General features: G+C 54.5%; 1 protein-coding gene across 1 annotated transcript; it reads right to left on the bottom strand.

Moving 5' to 3' along the window:
• Positions 1-123: 123 nt before the first annotated feature.
• TXLNA (taxilin alpha) lies at positions 124-19,189 on the bottom strand. The gene is made up of 11 exons (XM_075909072.2): positions 18,942-19,189; positions 15,741-15,988; positions 12,893-13,231; positions 10,100-10,191; positions 8,417-8,587; positions 6,747-6,941; positions 5,668-5,787; positions 5,231-5,305; positions 4,569-4,661; positions 3,236-3,331; positions 124-2,701 (listed from the first exon to the last, which is right to left on the bottom strand). The coding sequence occupies exons 1-11, from the start codon at positions 19,178-19,180 to the stop codon at positions 2,384-2,386; spliced, it is 1,986 nt and encodes a 661-aa protein (XP_075765187.2). The 5' UTR covers positions 19,181-19,189; the 3' UTR covers positions 124-2,383.
• Positions 19,190-19,447: the final 258 nt, after the last annotated feature.

Below are 19,447 nucleotides of genomic sequence, written 5' to 3'. Positions count from 1 at the left end.
GTGCGTGGTCCATGGTGGATGCAGTCTATAATTAAGATACAGGAAAATATCATTATCTAGACAAAGATACATAAAACTTGCCTCATCCCGTACAGTGAGGGGGAAAGAAGAACAGACACATCAAGCAGTTCATGTGCATTTCTATTGGATATGACGATACAGACAACAGACCACAGATATAGGTTATCTGTACCATTGCAAAAAAGAGTTTGTGGATTTCTAAACAGAGGGAGCAGAGGAAAGTCAGGCTGCAGTCCTTGACCTTAACTAACCGTCCAGAAATGAGGCGTGGTCCCATCAGGTCATAAATACATTCTCTTGCTCAGTCAGTCCCAGTTTGCACTGCGAGGCAGAGAGGGACTGCCTGGAGCTGACAGTAGTGATATTTAAAGCAAGGGGGCCAAAAGACAAAACCAAAGCCACACTCCATAGAGTATATTCCACTGACTTAAGGCAAGACCCAGGCTAACCAGCAGGCTAAGACCTCCTGCTCTGTGAAGACCAGAAAGATTCCAGCTTGTTAGGTCTTTAGTGGAGACAGGACCTAATACGTTAACCAGAAGAGCCATACTGATTCGACACCACTGAACGCAGGACTAGTGTACAGTAGCTGGCTGATCCCAAAACCAGCCATGAGGATGGTTTACCAGACCCCTGAGCAGCTGCCTAGAGATGATCTGCTGGCAATCCTGCTGTTTTAGAAGAGAAACAATGGGAAGAAAAACGGATCCAGTCCAAGACAGATAACAGAATGGAGAGTGACTGAAATGTACTTGAGTTGATCCGGTTTGGTTTTAAGCAAAGGAGGAGGGTACTGAAAATAAAGTGTATTGTGATTGTAAGTGTTAGTGAGGCCTGCTTCAAAACCAGCAGAGGACTGCCCTTCCCAAAATGGGAAGATTTACGTGAGAGCAGGGGGAGTCTAGAGAAATGGTCAACTGAGGGCCAAACCCAGAAGTCCTTGCTCAGGCAAGACTCCCAAGCTGAAGTCTACGGTATTTCACCCCCCTAAGGATTTGTTGAAGCAGCACATCCCCCTCTTGAGGAACTGACAGGATGGACGAATCGCGTGCTGCTCTCACACTCTGCTGACAGGAGAGACTGTGCGCGCCCATTTCTCTCCACAAGCCTTCCATGCAGAGCAGCTGTCGGCCTGACAGCCAGGACACAGGTAGGCTGTTGAGTTACTGGGGAAGGGTGCTTGTGAATAAAGTGTTGGGAAGACAAAGTCAAAAGGAGCCTGCCAAAGCACTGGAGCAGCAGCACATCCCAGCCAGTAGAATATCCATGTGGACATGGCTCCCTTCTCGGGCTCAGCCCAGAGAACGTTCCTCACGGGCCCCGGAGAACGCTGAGGTTTTGTCTTTATGGACCCACTGCTTTGTAAACACCCGCCATGGGGCAGCACGGAGACCCTTCCTCGGGGAAAGCAATCTAGACAGTAACCTGCAGGGCCTCCTCACACCCTCACAGGGTTCATGTGCAAAACAAGTCGGAAGTAGACCTTTGGATTAACTCTTTAATACATTTGTGCACGTGTGCGTCTAGCGTCGAGGCAACTGTGAATTATAAGGCTACTGAGACATCAGCAGGTTCTGGGAATATCGAAGGCCCAGAGGGATGCCCGCTGAGGGAGCTTTCTGATGCGTCCAAGACCCGGGCTGTTTCTCCATTTCCTTTCGTTCCTATACAATACATGGACTGAATGACAAAGAAAAAACAGCCTCTTCCCTCCCCTTCCTACGGGAAAGAGAAAGCTGCTAACCAGGAAAAAAAATACGCTAGCACACCCCAGTGCCCCCATCCTGTCTACAGCCACCCAAAGGAGCATCCAAGGCTGGGGAACACTCCAAATTGTGCCCAGTTCCACCCTCTACGTTAAAGTGATGTTAAAAAGTGCACAGCCTCAGGCGGCGCTAGCGACATTTCCAGTTGTTTGGATGCTATGAGCCGGCGGGTGAACTGTCACCAGTCCCTCCTATCTGCTCCCCTGAGCTGCCTAGCTTCGAAAAGGGCATCCCCGCCCGCCATTAACAAGGTCGTTCAGGAAAAGGGCCAATCAGTTAAAAATCTGTGAATTAGATATCCACGCACACGCAGGGGAGTGGCTCACTCTAGTTTATATATATCCATATATAAAAGTGTATGTTGCCCTGCACATCATTTTATATATCATATATATATATATATATATATATATATGTATGTATATATTAAAAAAATCTCCAAAAGCCTAAACTGGAAAAATCTCAAAGCCCCCAGTCCTGGGACCAAGGAAAGGACATTAGACCGAGCTGTTGAACCATTCACATGTGACCATCCCTTCCCCTACCTGCTGATAAAGGGCTTACTCAGCACAGTGAGAGCATTCCTCTGTCCCGACCTAACCCAGCGCTCCTATGCTCAGTTCTCCCGGGTTCTCCGCAGGTTCTGTGCCGGGCACGGGCTTCGTGGAACGAAGACAATCTTCCCCAGGGCACTGCTGTGCTACAGCGCCCCCTGGTGCCGGCTCACCAGAGCTGTCTCGAGATGGGTCCTTGAGGGGTTCCAGCACGTCTGCGTCGGGCTGAGGCGTATGGGTGCACAGGTCCTGCACCTTCTTGTTCAGGTCATTACGCTCGGTCTGAAGGGCTCGGCACAGCTTCTCCAGGCGCTGGATTTTCACCTGAAGCCCCTCCAGCTCCTTGTCCCGAAGGGTTTTCTGCAAAAGACAATGGTCCCAAAGCAGTGAGGGTGAGGAGCAGAGAGTCTTCCAGCTAATACGGTAACTTAGGGCCTGAGGCAGGAAAGAGAGGCACAGGGAAGCTCCTGGAAGAAACAGGCCAAGTTCACATGCCTCTGAGCACACGTCAGGACCCAGTGCTCATACACTGTCACCACCAACTCCGATCTGCTGTTCCCTGGGGTGTAGGGAGAGACTGACAACCTCATAGCGCCTTTCCTCCACGCACCTCAGAGTACTGCACTAACCCTTGCTTCTCTTTCCCTTTGCCTTAATTTGCCCTCTGTACGCTGTAGAGACGGGACTTGCCCAAGATCACACAATGACAGAGCCAGGAACCAAATTCCTCGCCCTTACTCCCAGTTGCCTGCTCTGACCACTAGACTGCTCTCTGATGCATTAGCCATTGGCTGTTTAACAGCCTCAGGACACACAACAAAATGCAGAGCTGAGCCAGATGCCTGGCTTGGTGCTGTGGCGTGGGGCTTACCACAACCAAGACGGGGGGCTTACCTCCTCAGCCATCTCCAACAGAGCCTTGTTGCTGCTCTCCCAGCGAGACCGGTACACGGTGGTCTCCTTCTCCAGCTTCTTGATCTTTTTTGTCATCTACAGAATAATAGTAAAAAACAGAAAAGAGAGAGAGCTGCAGAGCGGTGCAACTGGACAGTTTCTACAGTCCCTTCAGGGGTGCATGAACATCCCCAGAGCAGGGAGTCAGATGTAGCCGACCCAGGGAACTGCAGCAGCCCCTCAGTGGGTGAGGTGGAGCAAGGCTGAGTTCACCCAGAGGGACTACTGACCAGGCTGCTCCAAGCTAGGGATGTGAACGATTAGTTGTCTATTCCATAAGCAAATGCTTATCACATAGTTGACACAATAATCGACTAGTCGCTCTCCCCACTTGCTGCCTCCGTCGGAAAGCGGCAGCAAGGAAAGGGGGGCAGGAGGGGTTGCTTCAAAACGGTAGCACCGAATGGAGCCCAGGGACAGACCCCGGGCTCCACGCGGCGCTGCCACTTTGAAATGCCGCATGCAGCCCGGGGCCAGGACTCCCAGCAGGCCCCAGTCTGCATGTGGCGTTTCAAAGCGGCAGTGCCAAGGGGAGCCTGACGCTGGGCTCCCCACGGCATTTCAAAGTGGCCACCACATGGAGCCCGGGGTCAGCTGAGGATTCTGAGTCCCCAGCTGACCCCAGGCTCCAAGTGCCACTGCCGCTTTGCAACAGCACGGGGTCAGCAGGTGACTGCTTGAGTTCCCCGCTGGCCCCGTGCTCCCCACAGCACTTTTGCCTTTGAAGTGTAGCAACAGCCCTGGGGTTGTTGCTATACTTCAAAGGCGGATGTGCCCATGTCAACTAATCGAATCGTCGATGCAAATTGTATTGACAATTCAATTAGCCAGTTAATTAAATTTAACATCTCTACTCCAAGCCTCCTCTATCCACTGTCCATGGACCAGGACACAACAAACCATAGGGCTAAACCACTTCTACACCCACCTCCAAACTCCCCATACGTTTGGGAAGGCTCAGATGCAGGCTGCCTCGCAGCACTGCTAACCCTGGACCAACTCTCCCACCCCATCCCAGATCCAGCCCCACCCTGTCCCACGGGAAGGCTCCAGGTCCTTTTGTTAACGACTGCTGAACGGGATTGGTTTACTTCCTAGGAGCAGGTGACTCCTGGAGGATTTCTGCCGTTGGTGAAAGCTGGCGTCTCCATAATGAAGGAGTTGCTGCTTCACCGGCTTCGAAGCCCAGTGTGGATGGAGGTGGACAGTGGATCTCACACATCAGAGAGGCCCATGCCAGCTCTTTGGCCAATAGGGGTGACAATCACAGTACCTTCTCCATCTCCTGTTTGAATGTAGTGAACACCTCGCTGCTCTTGGAAAGCGTGTTCTGAAACTCCTCAAACTTCTCCGTGTAGAGGGCAAGCTAGAGAGGGAGGGAACCGCAGCTCAGCGCCACGTACCATGGGACCACCTAGAAGGCATCTCGTTCCAGCCTCCCTTCCCCAGGTCAGTGTCCAGCAAGGAAGAGGCTGGATTTCCGAGCAGCACCGAGCTGACTCCTGGGATTTAAGCCCTGGAGGTTCAGTAGAGGCCTGGGCTCTATGGTGTACAGCACCAACCTGCCGTGCTCAGAGTCCTGGACTGGAAAGAAAGGGACAATCCCCTTGTCTTGCTTTGGCCCACCCCTGCAAGGTGCTGAGTGCCCACAACTTCCACAGACTTCAGCGCCTTGCCGGTCAGGCCCACAGCCCCGTGCCAAAGGACAACCTGCCCCAGCACCGAGAAAGATGCTGGGAAACCGGGGCCTCTTCCTTTCTCCAAGGAAGCAGAGAAGGAAAGGGGCGCAGGGAGGTCCTACCCTGCATTGTACCTCCTGGGCTTATGCAGACCTTCCCAGCGTTGAAATGCAGGGGCCCACCCACTAGGGCAGATCCCGCTGCCTACTAGGGAAATAGTCATAAGAGCCCAACAGCCTGAGCTGTGCTACCTCACCTGCTGTTTGAGATGGGTCTCCTGCTGCTTCATCAGCTCACACATTCTCTGCGACTCCACGGCCTCTTTCAGCAGCTACAAGAGACCATGGGAGAGGGGAATGGAGTTAGCGACCTGGACTCCAGGGCGGGGCACTGGGAATAGCTCGAGTCCATCCTAGCTCCAGAAGGGGCAGCTGGGTGAGAATCCCACAGTCCTGCAAGGCAGCGGCTTGGAAGGGATCCTGTCGTGGAGCACAGCCAGCACTGAACAACAGACCAGGGCTTCTACTGCTGGGGAAGCCGCTATGGAGGACAGTGGACCAGGACAGTCAGATCTGGCTGGGCAATTCCTTACCTCCAACAGGCCAGCTGTTCTTAGAGAAGTGTTAGCGGGGAGGCGAGAGCCGAATGGCTCAACAGGATTTGCTAAGACAGTTGCCAAAGCAGCAGACTTACAAAGTCCTTCTCCCGCTGGTGTCTCTCCTCTGCCTCCGTCAGCATCTCCTGGGCCTGCTGGAGCTTGGCATCTACCAGCTGCTGCTGCAAGTCCTTGTGTTTGAACACCTTATCGATATGCTGCCAAGGGGAATACAGGGGTTGTTAGCAGGGATGGGGAAGGTTAACCGGCTAACCAGCAAGCATCACCCTAAAAGGGTAGGGGCTGGAGCTGCTCCCTGATCTCCCTGGGTAGCAGGCGGGGACTGCTCCAGCAGACCAGAGCAACCCCTGTCAGTGGCAGGCCTGGCCCGGTCCCACCCCTGCAGGGTTACACGCTGGCTCCCTGGGAGCAGGGCCAGCAAGGGCTGCTGGCCTTGCTCCCGGGGAGGCAATTTTTCTGCAGCAGGGAAGCCGCCTTCCCAGGAGCAGGGCCAGCAAGAGAGGCTTGGCAGCAAAGCTTATTTATACTGCAGAGCTGGCAGCGCGTGTAACCACGTAACCGCGATGATTTTCAGCAGCTTTTACAGTTACCTTCTTAGCTGACTTTTTACATCCCTAGCTGCTACTAACCGTGCCGGCTTTGCTGCCCAAATGGCATGTTGGTGGGAGCAGAAGGGCCTATGACCCTGGCGGACATTTCCACATGCCACCCAGCAGCCCTGTGCGTTCTATCTAGTTCACAGCATCTGGGCTAGCAAAGAAGGGACGCCAACGTTCTCAGTTCCAACAGCTCACAGTACTGGACGGGGGAGGCAGCAGCCTGGAGTTAGAGCATGAGGCGCCTTGGTTCTAAGCCTCTGCCCCTGGCTCGTTGCCTGGGGCAAGTCCCTTCACCGCTCTGCGCCTCAGTTTCCCAATTTGTAAAACAGTGATAAGAAGCATCATGCAGGTCTGAGGTGAACAGCTCTGAGCAGCCAACAGCACTGAAGTTAAGTGCTATCAGAAGATAACGTAGTATCACCCCAGCCTCTAGAAATCCACATCACCTTGGAGGGGAGACATCCCCCTCCCAGCCAGCCCGAGATTCCATCTGCTATGCAAGGCCCCCACCCTACCCCTCCTGGGACCCAGGGTTCCTTGTCCGACTGGCGCCCCACCTCCTCCCGCAGCTCGTACTGCTCAATGAGCTTTTTCAGCCTCTCCGCCAGCTCCATGTTCTCTTGGCGCAGCTTGGCGTTCCGCTCGTTGTGCTGCTCCATCTGCAGCTGGATGTCGTTCAGCGTCACCTGGAAATGGGATGTCACTTCCTTCCGTTTCTCCTCCTCCTCTCGCGCACGCTGGACGCCTTCCTCCTTCGGGAAAAGGTACAAAGGGACCCAGGTCAATGCCCGGGGGACAGCTGGACCAGTCGACTGACAGAGCAATTTACCCAGATCACCTCGCCCTCCAGGGCACACGTGTTACTATGTAGGCCAAAGAGGAAAAAAGTTTGGGTGGCCCTGCTCACCACACTCACCCCCCCGCCTGCCCTGTTGCCCTTTCCGTCTCCAACCCCCCATCTGCGACAAAGGGCGGGCGAGATGGACAGGTCAAATCTGCTGGTCCCAGCTGTCCCGCACCGGGTAAGTTCAGTGACAGGAAAGAGATGGGCAGCTCCATGCAGTGAAATGTAACACAGGGCTAGGCAGACAGTGGGCTGGTCTCAGACAGACCGGACAGGCCTCTTGCAGGCGGTAAGGCTGTAGGTCAAATACTGCTGTCTACCCCAGTGACGCACACTCGGAATGCGACGGGTACGCCAGGCGCCCAGCTTCCCACCTGTGATGGCGCAGTCGGGGTTCCCCCGATCCTGCACCCCTGTAGCAGCCAGAACAGTCTCCGCCAGCCAGCAGAGTAGAGAGGGATTTACTGAGTTTCCAGAAGACAGCCCAGTATAGACATGATGTGGCAATAGGAGGGGGCTAGGATGCCCCAGAACTCTTGAGGCGGGTGCCTGAGGCCCTAGTCTCCAAGCCCCCTCCCTAGGCTGTCTCCATCATGTTTCCAGCCCCAGACTAACTCTTCCTCCCCCCACATACTTTCCTTATTCCAACCTCCTTCCCTTCCCCCAGTCAGAACCGGCCAGGGCAGTGTCTGGCCCCCCTACTGGGCCGTGCTCACAGACAGGGCCAGTAGGGGACAGCCCAAGCCTAGAGACCGGCAAGATGCCCCGCTACGTCACACCACCTTACCAAAGAGTCTAATCTGGGTGTCAGGGCTCTGCCACTGCACACCCTCCTTCACCAGTGTGACTCTCGCCCGCCCCAGGTCTCAACCGTCTGACAGTCTCACCGGACACACCATGTCCCCGGTCTCAGGGCACGGCTACACTACGGGCTACAGTCGAATCAAGCGACGCAACTTCAGCTACGTCCACTGCCTAGCTGAAGTTGAAGCACCTTAACTTGGCTTTTGGCAGGACGTCCACGGAAGAGCACTCTCCCTCCGACATCCCTTACTCCTCGAGAAGTGAGGGTCGCAGAAGTCGGAGTAAGAAGCCCATTATTTTGAAATAACGGGCTTGCTGTGCAGACGCGCACTCTGTTATTTCGACACAACACTGCTGTGCAGACATGCCCGCATTGTTTATGCAAGATAAGAAGCACCACAAGGTTAGCACGCGCACGGCAGGCAGGTACAGCCCAGCCCTTCCTGCGGTAAATGGGAACAGCTGCCCTGAGAGACTGGCCACTGCCGATCCAGGGAAGAGATAAAGCAGCCCTGTTCCGTCGGTGTCTCTCTCTCAGGTTCAAGGCCCCTGTGGGATAGGGAGCAAGAAGGATCTTGCCTTGAGGGTGCGGTTGTGTCTTTGGAGCTCGCGGCACAAACTCTCCAGCTTGCTGCGGGCCAGGATGGCCTTGCTATGTTCACTCCTCAGATGGTCCTTTTCCTGCACCAGCTGCGTCTGCTTCTTCTGAAGGGTCTTCATCTGCTTCTGGGAGTTCCTGTGCTCTTCCAGCTAGAGGGAGGGAGAAGGAAAGATGCAGCAAAGCAAACGAGGGGGTTGACTCCAGCTGCACCCCAGGGAGAGAGTTCTGGACTCAGCTGGAGAACGTTCCAGCCCCAGAAGAATAACCACTGCAGCAACCAGGGCTGGAGGAATCCATGGCTCATACAGCTCTAGCTGAGCACAGCACCTTTTATGGAGCTGGCTCTCGCATGAAATGTATCTAAGCCAAGCACAGAGAGTGAGGTGTGGGGCGCAGGGTTAGCTCAATGGCATGGGTCTCAGCCTCCAGCCCGGGACGTATCACTATAGAGGAACCCCTTTGGGCATCATTTGTTCCTCGGGATTCCGATAGGACCTAATGCTGTGAGGATGGCTCCGAGTCAGGCTCGGTAGAGTTAATCCATGTGCTTCTTTCAGGTATTACAATACCTCTTAAATTGTGGCGAGGGAGTGATGTCCAGTGGTTAGTGCAGGGGAAAGTGAGTCAGGACTCCTGGATCACATTCATGGTTCTGTCAGTGATGCTAGGATGTTCCCTCTTTGAGCCTCACTTTACCCAACCCTAAAACGGTGACAAGACTACCTGCCTTGTAAAGGGATTATGAGGGTTCTTGTGTGGAATGTACTGTAAACAGGCTAACGATTAATCGAACCTCACAAACTCCTTGAGAGATGAGCCAGTCTCCTTACCCTCTAGTCTAGACTGATAGATTCCAAGGTCAGAAGCAACCATTGCAATCAAGTCTGACCACCAAAGAACGTCCCAAAATAAATTGTAGAGAAGATCTTTTAGAAGAACATCCAATCTTGATTTAAAAATTGTCAGTGACAGAGAATGCACCCCAGCCCTTGGTAATCTTTCCAGTTCTAGAGTTAAGGAAGTTGAAATGCAGCGAGGGAAAGGGTCATGCCTGAGGCCATAAAGTGAATCAGTGTCAGAGATTAAAGTAAAACTCAGAAGCTCTTAGCCCAAACTCCAGCCACTAGACAGTCTCATGATTCTGAACAGTTACTCTCCCCTTGGCTACCCTCATCCTCAGCAAGCCCAAGCTGGGTTCGCTGGGAGCTGCTCATAGAGCACTGAGGTCACATACACACCCCACCCACCCTCATTTAAGTAGTTAACCAATTAAACATAATGTTTAAGCAGTTAACTAGTTAAACGGGATTTTACATCCCTATACCACAGAGGTGACTCTGAATACTGGGCATGTCCCATCTTAGGCGCTCACCACCGCTGAGTGTGTTACACTGGAGCTCTTGGGCCCTACTCTGGCTTGGTTTATTCTCCCTCGTGCACGTGTGGGCCTGGTCAGTAACAAACTCTCTCCCCCTGGGGCCTCGCCATATTTTTGAGCCAGAGAGCCCAGGAAGCCATGTTTCATGTGAAAATAATGGCAGCGTATGTACAGGCTGAGGAGCATCTCGGGCTCCTGCATCGCCGAACGATCTTGACCTCTTGGCAGCAAGAGACATTAGTCTCCCGCCCTGGAGCCTCGAGTGTAGTTGACAGGGACTGACCAGCTCAGCGTATTTCTTGCAAAGGGCCGCCAGCTTCTCCTCCGGGGTGCTCAGCGTGTTGAGCGTCTGCATCAGCAACGTGATCTCCTTGCCTGGAACGCAAGACACAAAGCAGAAACACCACTTTCACACGGGGCTCTAGGTCAGTGTTTCCCCATCAGGGTTCCATGGGCCCTGGGGTTCCGCAGGGGTTCTGCGAGAAATTGTGGAATAAATAAAACATGGACTGGAGACTTGCCCCGTTCCATTCCAATTTTTTTTTCTTACAATGTAAGCTGACGTGTGTGTGTGTGCACGCGCGTGCATACACACACACACACACATACAAAAAACAGCTCTTTACAAATAAATTGTCCTGCAAATAATTTTGCAGTAATTGAATTGCGCTCCCCGCTGTCAACTTTTTCTGGCCTGCAAACATTTTCATAGGTAGGGGTTCTTTGGGATATGAAGTTATTTTAGGAGTTCCTCCATGGAAAAACGGTTGGGAATCACTGCTCTAGGTCATAAGGCAAAGGGGAAGCACCCAGCTGGAAACCTGCTCCAAACCACACACAAAACCACAGCTAGAAACCCTGATGCACGTCCCAGATTCTCAGTGTGAATGTGAGCCACCAGGGTAACTGAAGGTTGTTCCCTTCAGAGGATGGGTTCAGTTCTCTGCTCTGCCACTGACTTCTTGTGAGACCTTGGGGAAGTCACTTAGGCCCAGGTCCTCAAAGGTTGGGTGTGTGCTACAGAGAAGGACGGTACTGTGACTCCTCAGACAGCCATTCTGCAGTACACACTGCAGCAAACTGGCACCGCTCAGTACAAGCGGGACACACAGGTACCAGCATGCTCACCCCTGGGCAGGAGGAACATTGACCCAATCCCAAGCTGTGTTCCTGCCTGACTCATGTAGCTAAATCCCGTCTGGTTCAAGTCAGGCTACAGGTCTCTGCACCACATACCCGGGATGTAAAATCCCATTTAATTAGTTAATTGGTTAAATGTTAAGTACTAGCTGCGTCCAGCCCCATGCAGGACTGCTAGCACAGCTAACAACTCACAGCCTTGCACGGGGGCCAGGCGGTGCTGGAGTAGCCCTCTGCGGGCCATGGGCGGGGGGCTGCTCCCAGAGTGCCAGTTAACATCCCTACCACACACATGGCCCCATGAGAATATGTACATTAAATCAGTGAGACACTAGGGCTGTGTCTAGACTACATGGCTCCATCGACGGAGCCATGTAGATTAGGGTTGTAGGCAAAGGGAAATGAAGCGGTGATTTAAATAATCAACGCTTCATTTAAATTTAAATGGCTGCCGCGCTGAGCCGACAAACAGCTGATCAGCTGTTTGTCGGCTCAGTGCGCTAGTCTGGACGCTCCGCGGTCGACATCAAAGCCCTTTGTCGACCACCCCATTATTCCTCGTGGGATGAGGTTTACTGGGGTGGTCGACAAAGGGCTTTGATGTCAACCGCGGAGCGTCCAGACTAGTGCGCTGAGCCGACAAACAGCTAATCAGCTGTTTGTCGGCTCAGCGTGGCAGCATTTAAATTTAAATGAAGCGACGATTATTTAAATCGCCGCTTCATTTCCCTTTGCCCAATAAACAAATCTACATGGCTCCGTCGACGGAGCCATGTAGTCTAGACATACCCTAAGATATTATGGCAAGGGGGAAGTCAAATGCCTAAGACAGACAGCTGGAGAAGCAACTTGGCCATAGGCAGCACAAACAGCATGTGCTCAGCAGGGAACAGAAGCTGGGAGACTTGGACTCACCGGCCCCATTCAACAGCTAAACCACCCCAACCCTGGTAAATGCAGTGGAGCAAAGACGTTTAGTGCACAGTGTGTGCAATTCCACGCCTGATTCGTAAATGCCATCACAACAAACGTAGATGCAAATTAAACAGGCGACCGCGCACTCGCGTTCCAGCTTTCCCAGTTGGAAATTCTCTGCTGCCAACTTGTACAGATCCAAGAGGGCAATTTACTTTCTCTCTCAAATGCAAGAATAACTGATGGTCTCTAGAGGATCTAACCCGCATCCTTTTCTTTCATCAAGTGTGGGTGGGGGAAGACAGTTCTCAGAAGCTGTGCACACAGTCTGGCCTGAAGCACCAAGCTGAACATGCCCGGTGTTTAACCGGGCTGGAGCAGACAACCCCACCTCCCAGTGTGGTGCAGGGCTACGTGCGCTGTGCCAGGCCCACCGTACTGTGGGCAGGGGAGCTACTCTGGCCCGGCTGGAACACCCCCTACCCATGGCATGGTGGGCCTGGCTGGGTCAGAGCAGCCCCTGCCTGCAGGGCCCACTGCACCGTACCGCGGGCAGGGCTGCTCTGGCCTGGACAAGCTAGAGCACCCCTCACCCGTGGCGCAGTGGGCCCAACTGGACTAGCCCCCCGCCCGTAGGGCCCATGGCACAGGCTGCTCTGGCTGGCCGCTGGTTAACCAGTTACCCCAGTAGGCCTGCTGGTAAAGCAATGCTTACTCGGTTACCGGTTACCCCTTTAATATCCCTAACATGGCTTGCTCAAGACTGCACCTGCAATTCAGAGGCTCTGTCAGTGCTCAGGGTTGGCATGTGCCTAAGCAGCCCAGGGCACATTTCTTCCCATCCCCATGGCGCACAGAGCCATATCATTTTTGAACACTGCCATCCACTGCATGGCTACAATGCATATTACACTGGCTTTAGCAGACGGTAAATAAATCACTATGAAAGTGGAAGGCCGGGGGGGGAAGGGGGGAGTTCCCCACTCCAGACTAGCTGCAGCCGAAGGCTGAGAACCCCTACCGAGACCCTTGGCTTTTTTCTTCTCCTGGGCCCGTTTCTGATCACGCTCCCCACACTCGTCGTTGACTCGGAACTCTTCCGGACCCTTGGAGCCCTCCTTCTCTCCGTTCATCTCGGGGCAGCCTGGTTCCTGCCCGCCATTCCTGGGGGATTCGCTCCGGCACTTGTCTGCTTCGTCTGGCTCTGCAGGCTCACTCTGTCCACCGTCATCTCCTGGACCGTCCTGGCTGGCATCCACGCAGTACGTGTTCAGGATGTCCTCCAGCTGCCGGCTCAGCTCTTCCGAAACATCACACGTGGCAGGTGGGGAGGGTTTTGTCTCTTCTGCCACAAGACCAACTGGGGGAGGCAGGAGAGGAGAAGACAAACACATGGCACTTTCTCTCATGATTTCTATCCTGCCAGCTGCTCTCTGCTGTAACCCTGTATAATAACCAGACAGCAGCGGAAAGGGTTCCTACTAGGGCTACGTCCTGGGGGACTGCAGCTCTAGCTAGCTGCCCTGACTACGAAGCAGCACTTCTGGCAGCGTTCCCCTACCGTGTTAGGAGCAGGCTTCCAACATCCCACTCCCACTCCATTTATTGGGAGCAGGCTCCATATTCATTTTCTTTCATAGTAACAGCCCAATATCCAGGGCTCGACAATTACTGTAATCTACTCGCCCGTGGCAAGTAGATTACAAGCCGGCACAGCCGCGCAGCACAGTCAGCCCATGCGCAGCACGCCGAACCACGTGGCTGGCGAGTGGGGCTCACCGCCGCTTGGCGAGCCCTGCTAATATCCATTAGAACGTCAGAACGACTGGACTGGAACAGACCAAAGGTCCATCTAGCCCAGGGTCCTGTCTGCCGAGAGTGGCCCGTGCCAGGTGCCCCAGAGGGAGTGAACAGAACAGGGAATCATCCAGTGATCCCTCCCCTGTCGCCCCTTCCCAGCCTCTGACAAACAGAGCTAAGGGACACCATCCCTGCCCATCCTGGCTAATAAGTATCGATGGACCTGTCCTCCAGGAATGTAGCTAGTTCTTTTCTGAACCCTGTTACAGTCCCAGTCTTCACTACATCCTCTGGGTGAAGTAGGGATGTTAAGAAACGAGTAATCAGCTAATCGTGTAGTCGCCACACGAGTAGCCAATAGGATTGGAGCCTCTGGGACCTGGCCCACACTGTAGCTCTGCAGATTAACTGTAGTAAGAGCCAGGCATACAGGCAGCCCGGCTCTTACTACGTTTAAACTGCAGAGCCGCGGGAGTAGCTCCTGGACTGGGCATGAACTGGTCCCGAGCCGAGCTGGCTCAGTCCCGGCTCCTGCCAGGTTTAGCAGCCCCCACCAGGGCAGAGCCCTTGCCCCAAAATGGCTTCGGCTTTGCTCTGTGGGGCTGGAGACGCAAATAGGCAGGTCAAGTGCCCCTCTGCCAACCTAGTGCTGCCTTCTTAGAGCCCGGCCAGCCCGCTCGGGATTGCCAGGCCCTTCGGCTTCCTCTCCCGGCTCTGGGATGTGCACGGAGGGCAGGCGCTTGCCGAGGTTCCCCCAAGCTGCCAGAGACCGGACAGGAAGGCAGGAGGGGAAGTGGTGACATGAGATGTGCTGGGAAGCCACATCCCAAACGAAACTCGCCCGCGGGCTGCCTCCTGCCGGGCTTGCCCAGTGTGTTTTGCTGCCATCGGGGCGCTTGACCTGCCTATTTGCGCCTCCAGCCCCGCAGAGCAAAGCCGAAGCCACTTTGGGGCAAGGGCTCTGCCCTGGCGGGGGCTGTGCATTGGCTGCCCAACACGCCATGTAGCCACACGCAGGCACCACACGGGCAGGCCAGGAGATGAGCAGAGCCCAGCCAGGAATTGCAGGGCCAGGACTGGCCGACAGTGGAGGCCGGGCCGTATGAGCCCTGCTGGGCCCTTAGCCGCTCGCCCTGTTCTGCCTCTTCCGGTTGTGGCACGCCCGGGCCAAGCCACACAGCGCCCGCCCAGGACAAAGCCCCAGTGACTCACGAGCTCTTGCTGCTGGCACGCAGCGCTCAGCCCGGGCTCACTCCAGTTGAGCAGTGACTCGGCTGCCAGAGCCTCCTCCCAAGTGCCCATGGGGCACAACCGGGCTCCCAGAGTGCCCAGCCCGGCCAGAGGCCCTGCCCCCCACCTACGCAGCCCACACAGAACCCCAAGTGCCACCAGTTCAGGGCTCTGCACAGCGCCGCTGACTGCATCGGCCTGGCTCACTTCAGGAAACCCACCCACGGAGCGCTGCCAGCCCAGCCAATGCAGCGAGCCTGCATCTCCCTGAGGCCAGCCTGGGAGTGCCAAGCTTGCCTGGCCACTGCACTCTGCCTGCCTGGGCTTCGGTCCTTGGCTCCTGGTCCAGTGCCGGGCAGCACTGGCCGCTTCCCCACCTGCTGTGCGTGAGCGAGGCTCCCGGAACAGCCCAGCGTGTGGGACAGGCAGAGAATGGAGCTGTGATTGAGCCACCCCCAGAGCAGCTGGCTTGTCCCTGGTCTTTGGGCATGGGGAGAATGCAAGTAGAACAGTCGAGAAAGCCTGGGCTTATCAAGTAGTCAAGTATTCGACTACTCTCTTACATCCCTAGGGTGAACAGTAAGTCATTCAATACAACCAACTGAGAAACAGTGGTGGGGGCATGTTCACATCTTTGTACCCGCCATCCCGTACACATGGGTATTACTCCGAGACGGTGCACACAAGGCCTTGCATGCACCTAAAACCCAGCAATCTGCTCCTAAAGCCACAGGCCTCCCACACTTGAGCGAATGGAAATTAGTTACAACAGCCACCCTAGAGAGAAAGCCACAGCCTCTCTGCAGGCATGGCCCTTCAAGCTCAACGCTGAAACATACCCTCATCTTTATCCTGCACCTCACTAGTCAGGCTCTCAGCATTGCCATCAGCAGATGGCTCAGAGCTGCAAGTCCTGGACTGGCTTGGGGGTTCCCCAGCTTCAGGGGGTGCTGCAGCCTCAGCTAAGTCGCCTTCGTCTAGCACCAGATTGCTGTTCATTTTGGGAAGACCAGCAGGCAGCAGGGCAGCTTTGTCTTCCCCACCTTGGTCCTTCATCATGTCTCTTCTTCCCAATCCGTCGCAAACCCTGGTGAAAGAGAAACGTCACCTGGGTTTAGTTGTAACAGGATTTTAGCAGAAGTCAGCATCCTACAACATACTCATTGCTAGGTGAAATCAACAGGGATTGAAACATTCACAACTGAGAGAACAAGGTTCTTCATTGAGCCTCTCCATCCACGGCTAGTCGTAAGACTCAGATGCTGCCTCGTACTCAATAGAAGCTTTGTTAACTCCATTCTGTTGTTGGAAAGTAAACGCACCCTTCCTCCCACATCTGTAAGCTATCCCCCTCACCATAAAGGGCTCCATGTCAGGATAGCTGTTCCTCCAGGGTGGCTAGAGACAGCTTCCTTTGGAGCCAAGCCAGTAACTCCCAAACCCACATAGAGTAAATGGCTCTGTCACCTCTGTATTCTGTAGATTACAGTCTTCTGATGGACCCACCACTCCACCCTTCACTTAATGCTTTGCTCTCAGAACATTTCATTCCATAAAACACCAGGAAATGGAGTCCAGCATTAGCCTAGAAGGGCCCCTGCAGACTGACACGAGAACTTCCCTCTCTAGTGTTGAATGCATTGCTTTTACTAAGCACACAGACTCTCCTAGCCTGGGAGGGATGGACAGAAGCCAAAATCTTGACTCAGGATCCTCAAGATAGGAGAAGGGCCAGCTTCTCTTAAAACACCAGGCTAAGAGGGAAAGCATGTAGTTTCTAGGAAGAGCTGGTAGTCAGCAACAAAAAGATTTACCAATTATCTCCATGAAACAGAACTGACACACACAGGCCAAATTCCAGCTTCTTTCCATTTCACACCCTTCCAGAAATATACTCTCTTTCATTATTTTACCCATATCCCTCATTCACCACTCAGATAACAGGAAAAGCAAATGCTGCAGCAACTCTGCAGTCTCCCATTTCAGAAACAAAATACAGGACTATGTAGCACTTTAAAGACTAACAAGATGGTTTATTAGATGATGAGCGTTCGTGGGCCAGACCCACTTCCTCAGATCAAATAGTGGAAGAAAATAGTCACAACCATATATACCAAAGGATACAATTTAAAAAAAATGAACCCATATGAAAAGGACAAATCATTAACTCACAGGCATTTACCTTCCTTTCCCCCCCCCCCCCCCCCGCATCCCCCCTCTGTTCTGAAATGTGATTTGTCCTTTTCATATGGGTTCATTTTTTTGATTGTATCCTTTGGTATATATGGTTGTGACTATTTTCTTCCACTATTTGATCTGAGGACGTGGGTCTGGCCCACGAAAGCTCATCATCTAATAAACCATCTTGTTAGTCTTTAAAGTGCTATATAGTCCTGTATTTTGTTTCAGCTACACCAGACTAACACGGCTACATTTCTATCCCATTTCAGAGACACTCACAATTATGAAACAAAGGCAGCATAGCTGTCCCAGGACAATCCGGATCCCCCACAGAATTATTTGATGAAAGAAACATTTTGTCCCAAATTTGAGCATAGCTACACACAATTAAGTCTATGCTTCTTCTCAGAGAGCAACTCAGGGCACACTCAGCTTTATGAAGCCAGGGACGGAAGTTAAAAGTAACGGGGGCCAAGGCAAGCATGTCAACTATTCTTACACAGACACCAAAATGTACTAGGAATGTGAGTGGGTAACCAGTTACCTGGGAGCAGCCCCCTCCCCCCGTAACCTGTGGCCTCCCCTGCATCTGGCAGCCCCTAGCCCAGGATCCTGCTTAGTCAGATAACCGGTTAAACATTAGGTTAACCTACCATTTAATCAGTTAACTGATTAATCTAGAATTTACACCCCTAATATGTACCTATCTCTCACATACAGGCTTAGCAGCACTGATTTCCCACATTGCGTACAGCCCCTTTGTCAGCTCATCCCTATGAATGCTCCATCTCCCTGTGGCATCCCATGAATTGTACACATCCCTACACTGCCCAATGTGTGCTCTTGTGCTCCACCCAACTCCACAGGCTCCACTGCCTCTGCATCCTCTGCAAGTGCCAGTCCCCACAGAGCTGTGCACGATTGTCCCTATCTATCTCCTAAGCTGCTAGGTACCCATGATTCCCCACATTTCCCTGCCCTCACCTGCACTCCCACAGCACCCAGCCGTACAATACCATCTGACATTACCCAGTCACACCCCCAACTGCCTCATTCACATTCATACATCCCCTGCCCTCCCAGCCTCATTCACACCCATGTTGCTCCCCTGCCCCAATTCACACCCCATGCCGCTCCCTTCTCCCCCTGCCCCAATTCACACCCCTATGCTGCCTCTGCCCCAATTCACACCCCTATGCTGCTCCCTCCCCGGCCCCATTCACACCCCTATGCTGCCCTTCCCCAATTCACACCCTGTGCTGCCTCTGCCCCAAGTCACACCCCTATGCTGCTCCCTCCCCGGCCCCATTCACACCCCTATGCTGCCCTTCCCCAATTCACACCCCTATGCTGCCTCTGCCCCAAGTCACACCCCTATGCTGCTCCCTCCCCGGCCCCATTCACACCCCTATGCTGCCCTTCCCCAATTCACACCCTGTGCTGCCTCTGCCCCAAGTCACACCCCTATGCTGCTCCCTCCCCGGCCCCATTCACACCCCTATGCTGCCCTTCCCCAATTCACACCCCTATGCTGCCTCTGCCCCAAGTCACACCCCTATGCTGCTCCCTCCCCGGCCCCATTCACACCCCTATGCTGCTCCCTCCCCGGCCCCATTCACACCCCTATGCTGCTCCCTCCCCGGCCCCATTCACACCCCTATGCTGCTCCCTCCCCGGCCCCATTCACACCCCTATGCTGCTCCCTCCCCGGCCCCATTCACACCCCTATGCTGCCCTGCCCCAATTCACACCCCGTGCCGCTCCCTCCTGCCCCTCCACCTCCCCCATTCACACCCCTATGCCACTCCCTACTATCCCCCCATGCCCCTCCCCCCACTGCAGTGACGTCACTCACGTACCGCGTGACGTCACCGCCGAGAAGCTTGACGTGGCTCTCTCGACTCCGCCAATCCGTAGCGCCCGCCGGCCGCACTCCGGCAGAGGGGCGAGCTCCCCTGCATGCGGTCCCCGCTCCCCGCGGCTCCTCCTCAGCGCCGGGCGGCGCCTCCGCCCCGCTGCCGAGCTCTGCGAAGGGCCCAGCGGCAGCAGCCTCCAGCCCGGGCCGCTGAGCGGGTACAGAGAGCGCATGCGCCGTCATCCGCCGGCTCCGCCAACCAATCCGCGAGCGGGGCGGCGCGGGGCCTGCCGGGAAATACCGCTGAGCGGCGGCGGTCGAGGCGGGCAGCCCGGGCGACTACAGGGCCCAGCGTGCAACGCGCCAGGGGGCGACAATCCAGCTCCCGGCGTGCAACGCGAGAAGGGCAACGCGGGGGGGGGGGAAGCTGTGAGGAGGGGGCCAGGGAGGCACTAGCCCGGCAGGGGGGGGGGGAAGCTGTGAGGGGGGGGAGAGGGGGGCAGGGAGGCA

The sequence above is a fragment of the Pelodiscus sinensis genome, chromosome 26, assembly GCF_052426305.1.
Source record: "Pelodiscus sinensis isolate ZL-2025 chromosome 26, ASM5242630v1, whole genome shotgun sequence".
NCBI lineage: Eukaryota > Metazoa > Chordata > Testudines > Trionychidae > Pelodiscus > Pelodiscus sinensis.
Note: the sequence above shows the minus strand (reverse complement) of the source record. Positions and strands in the feature narration are given on the sequence as shown.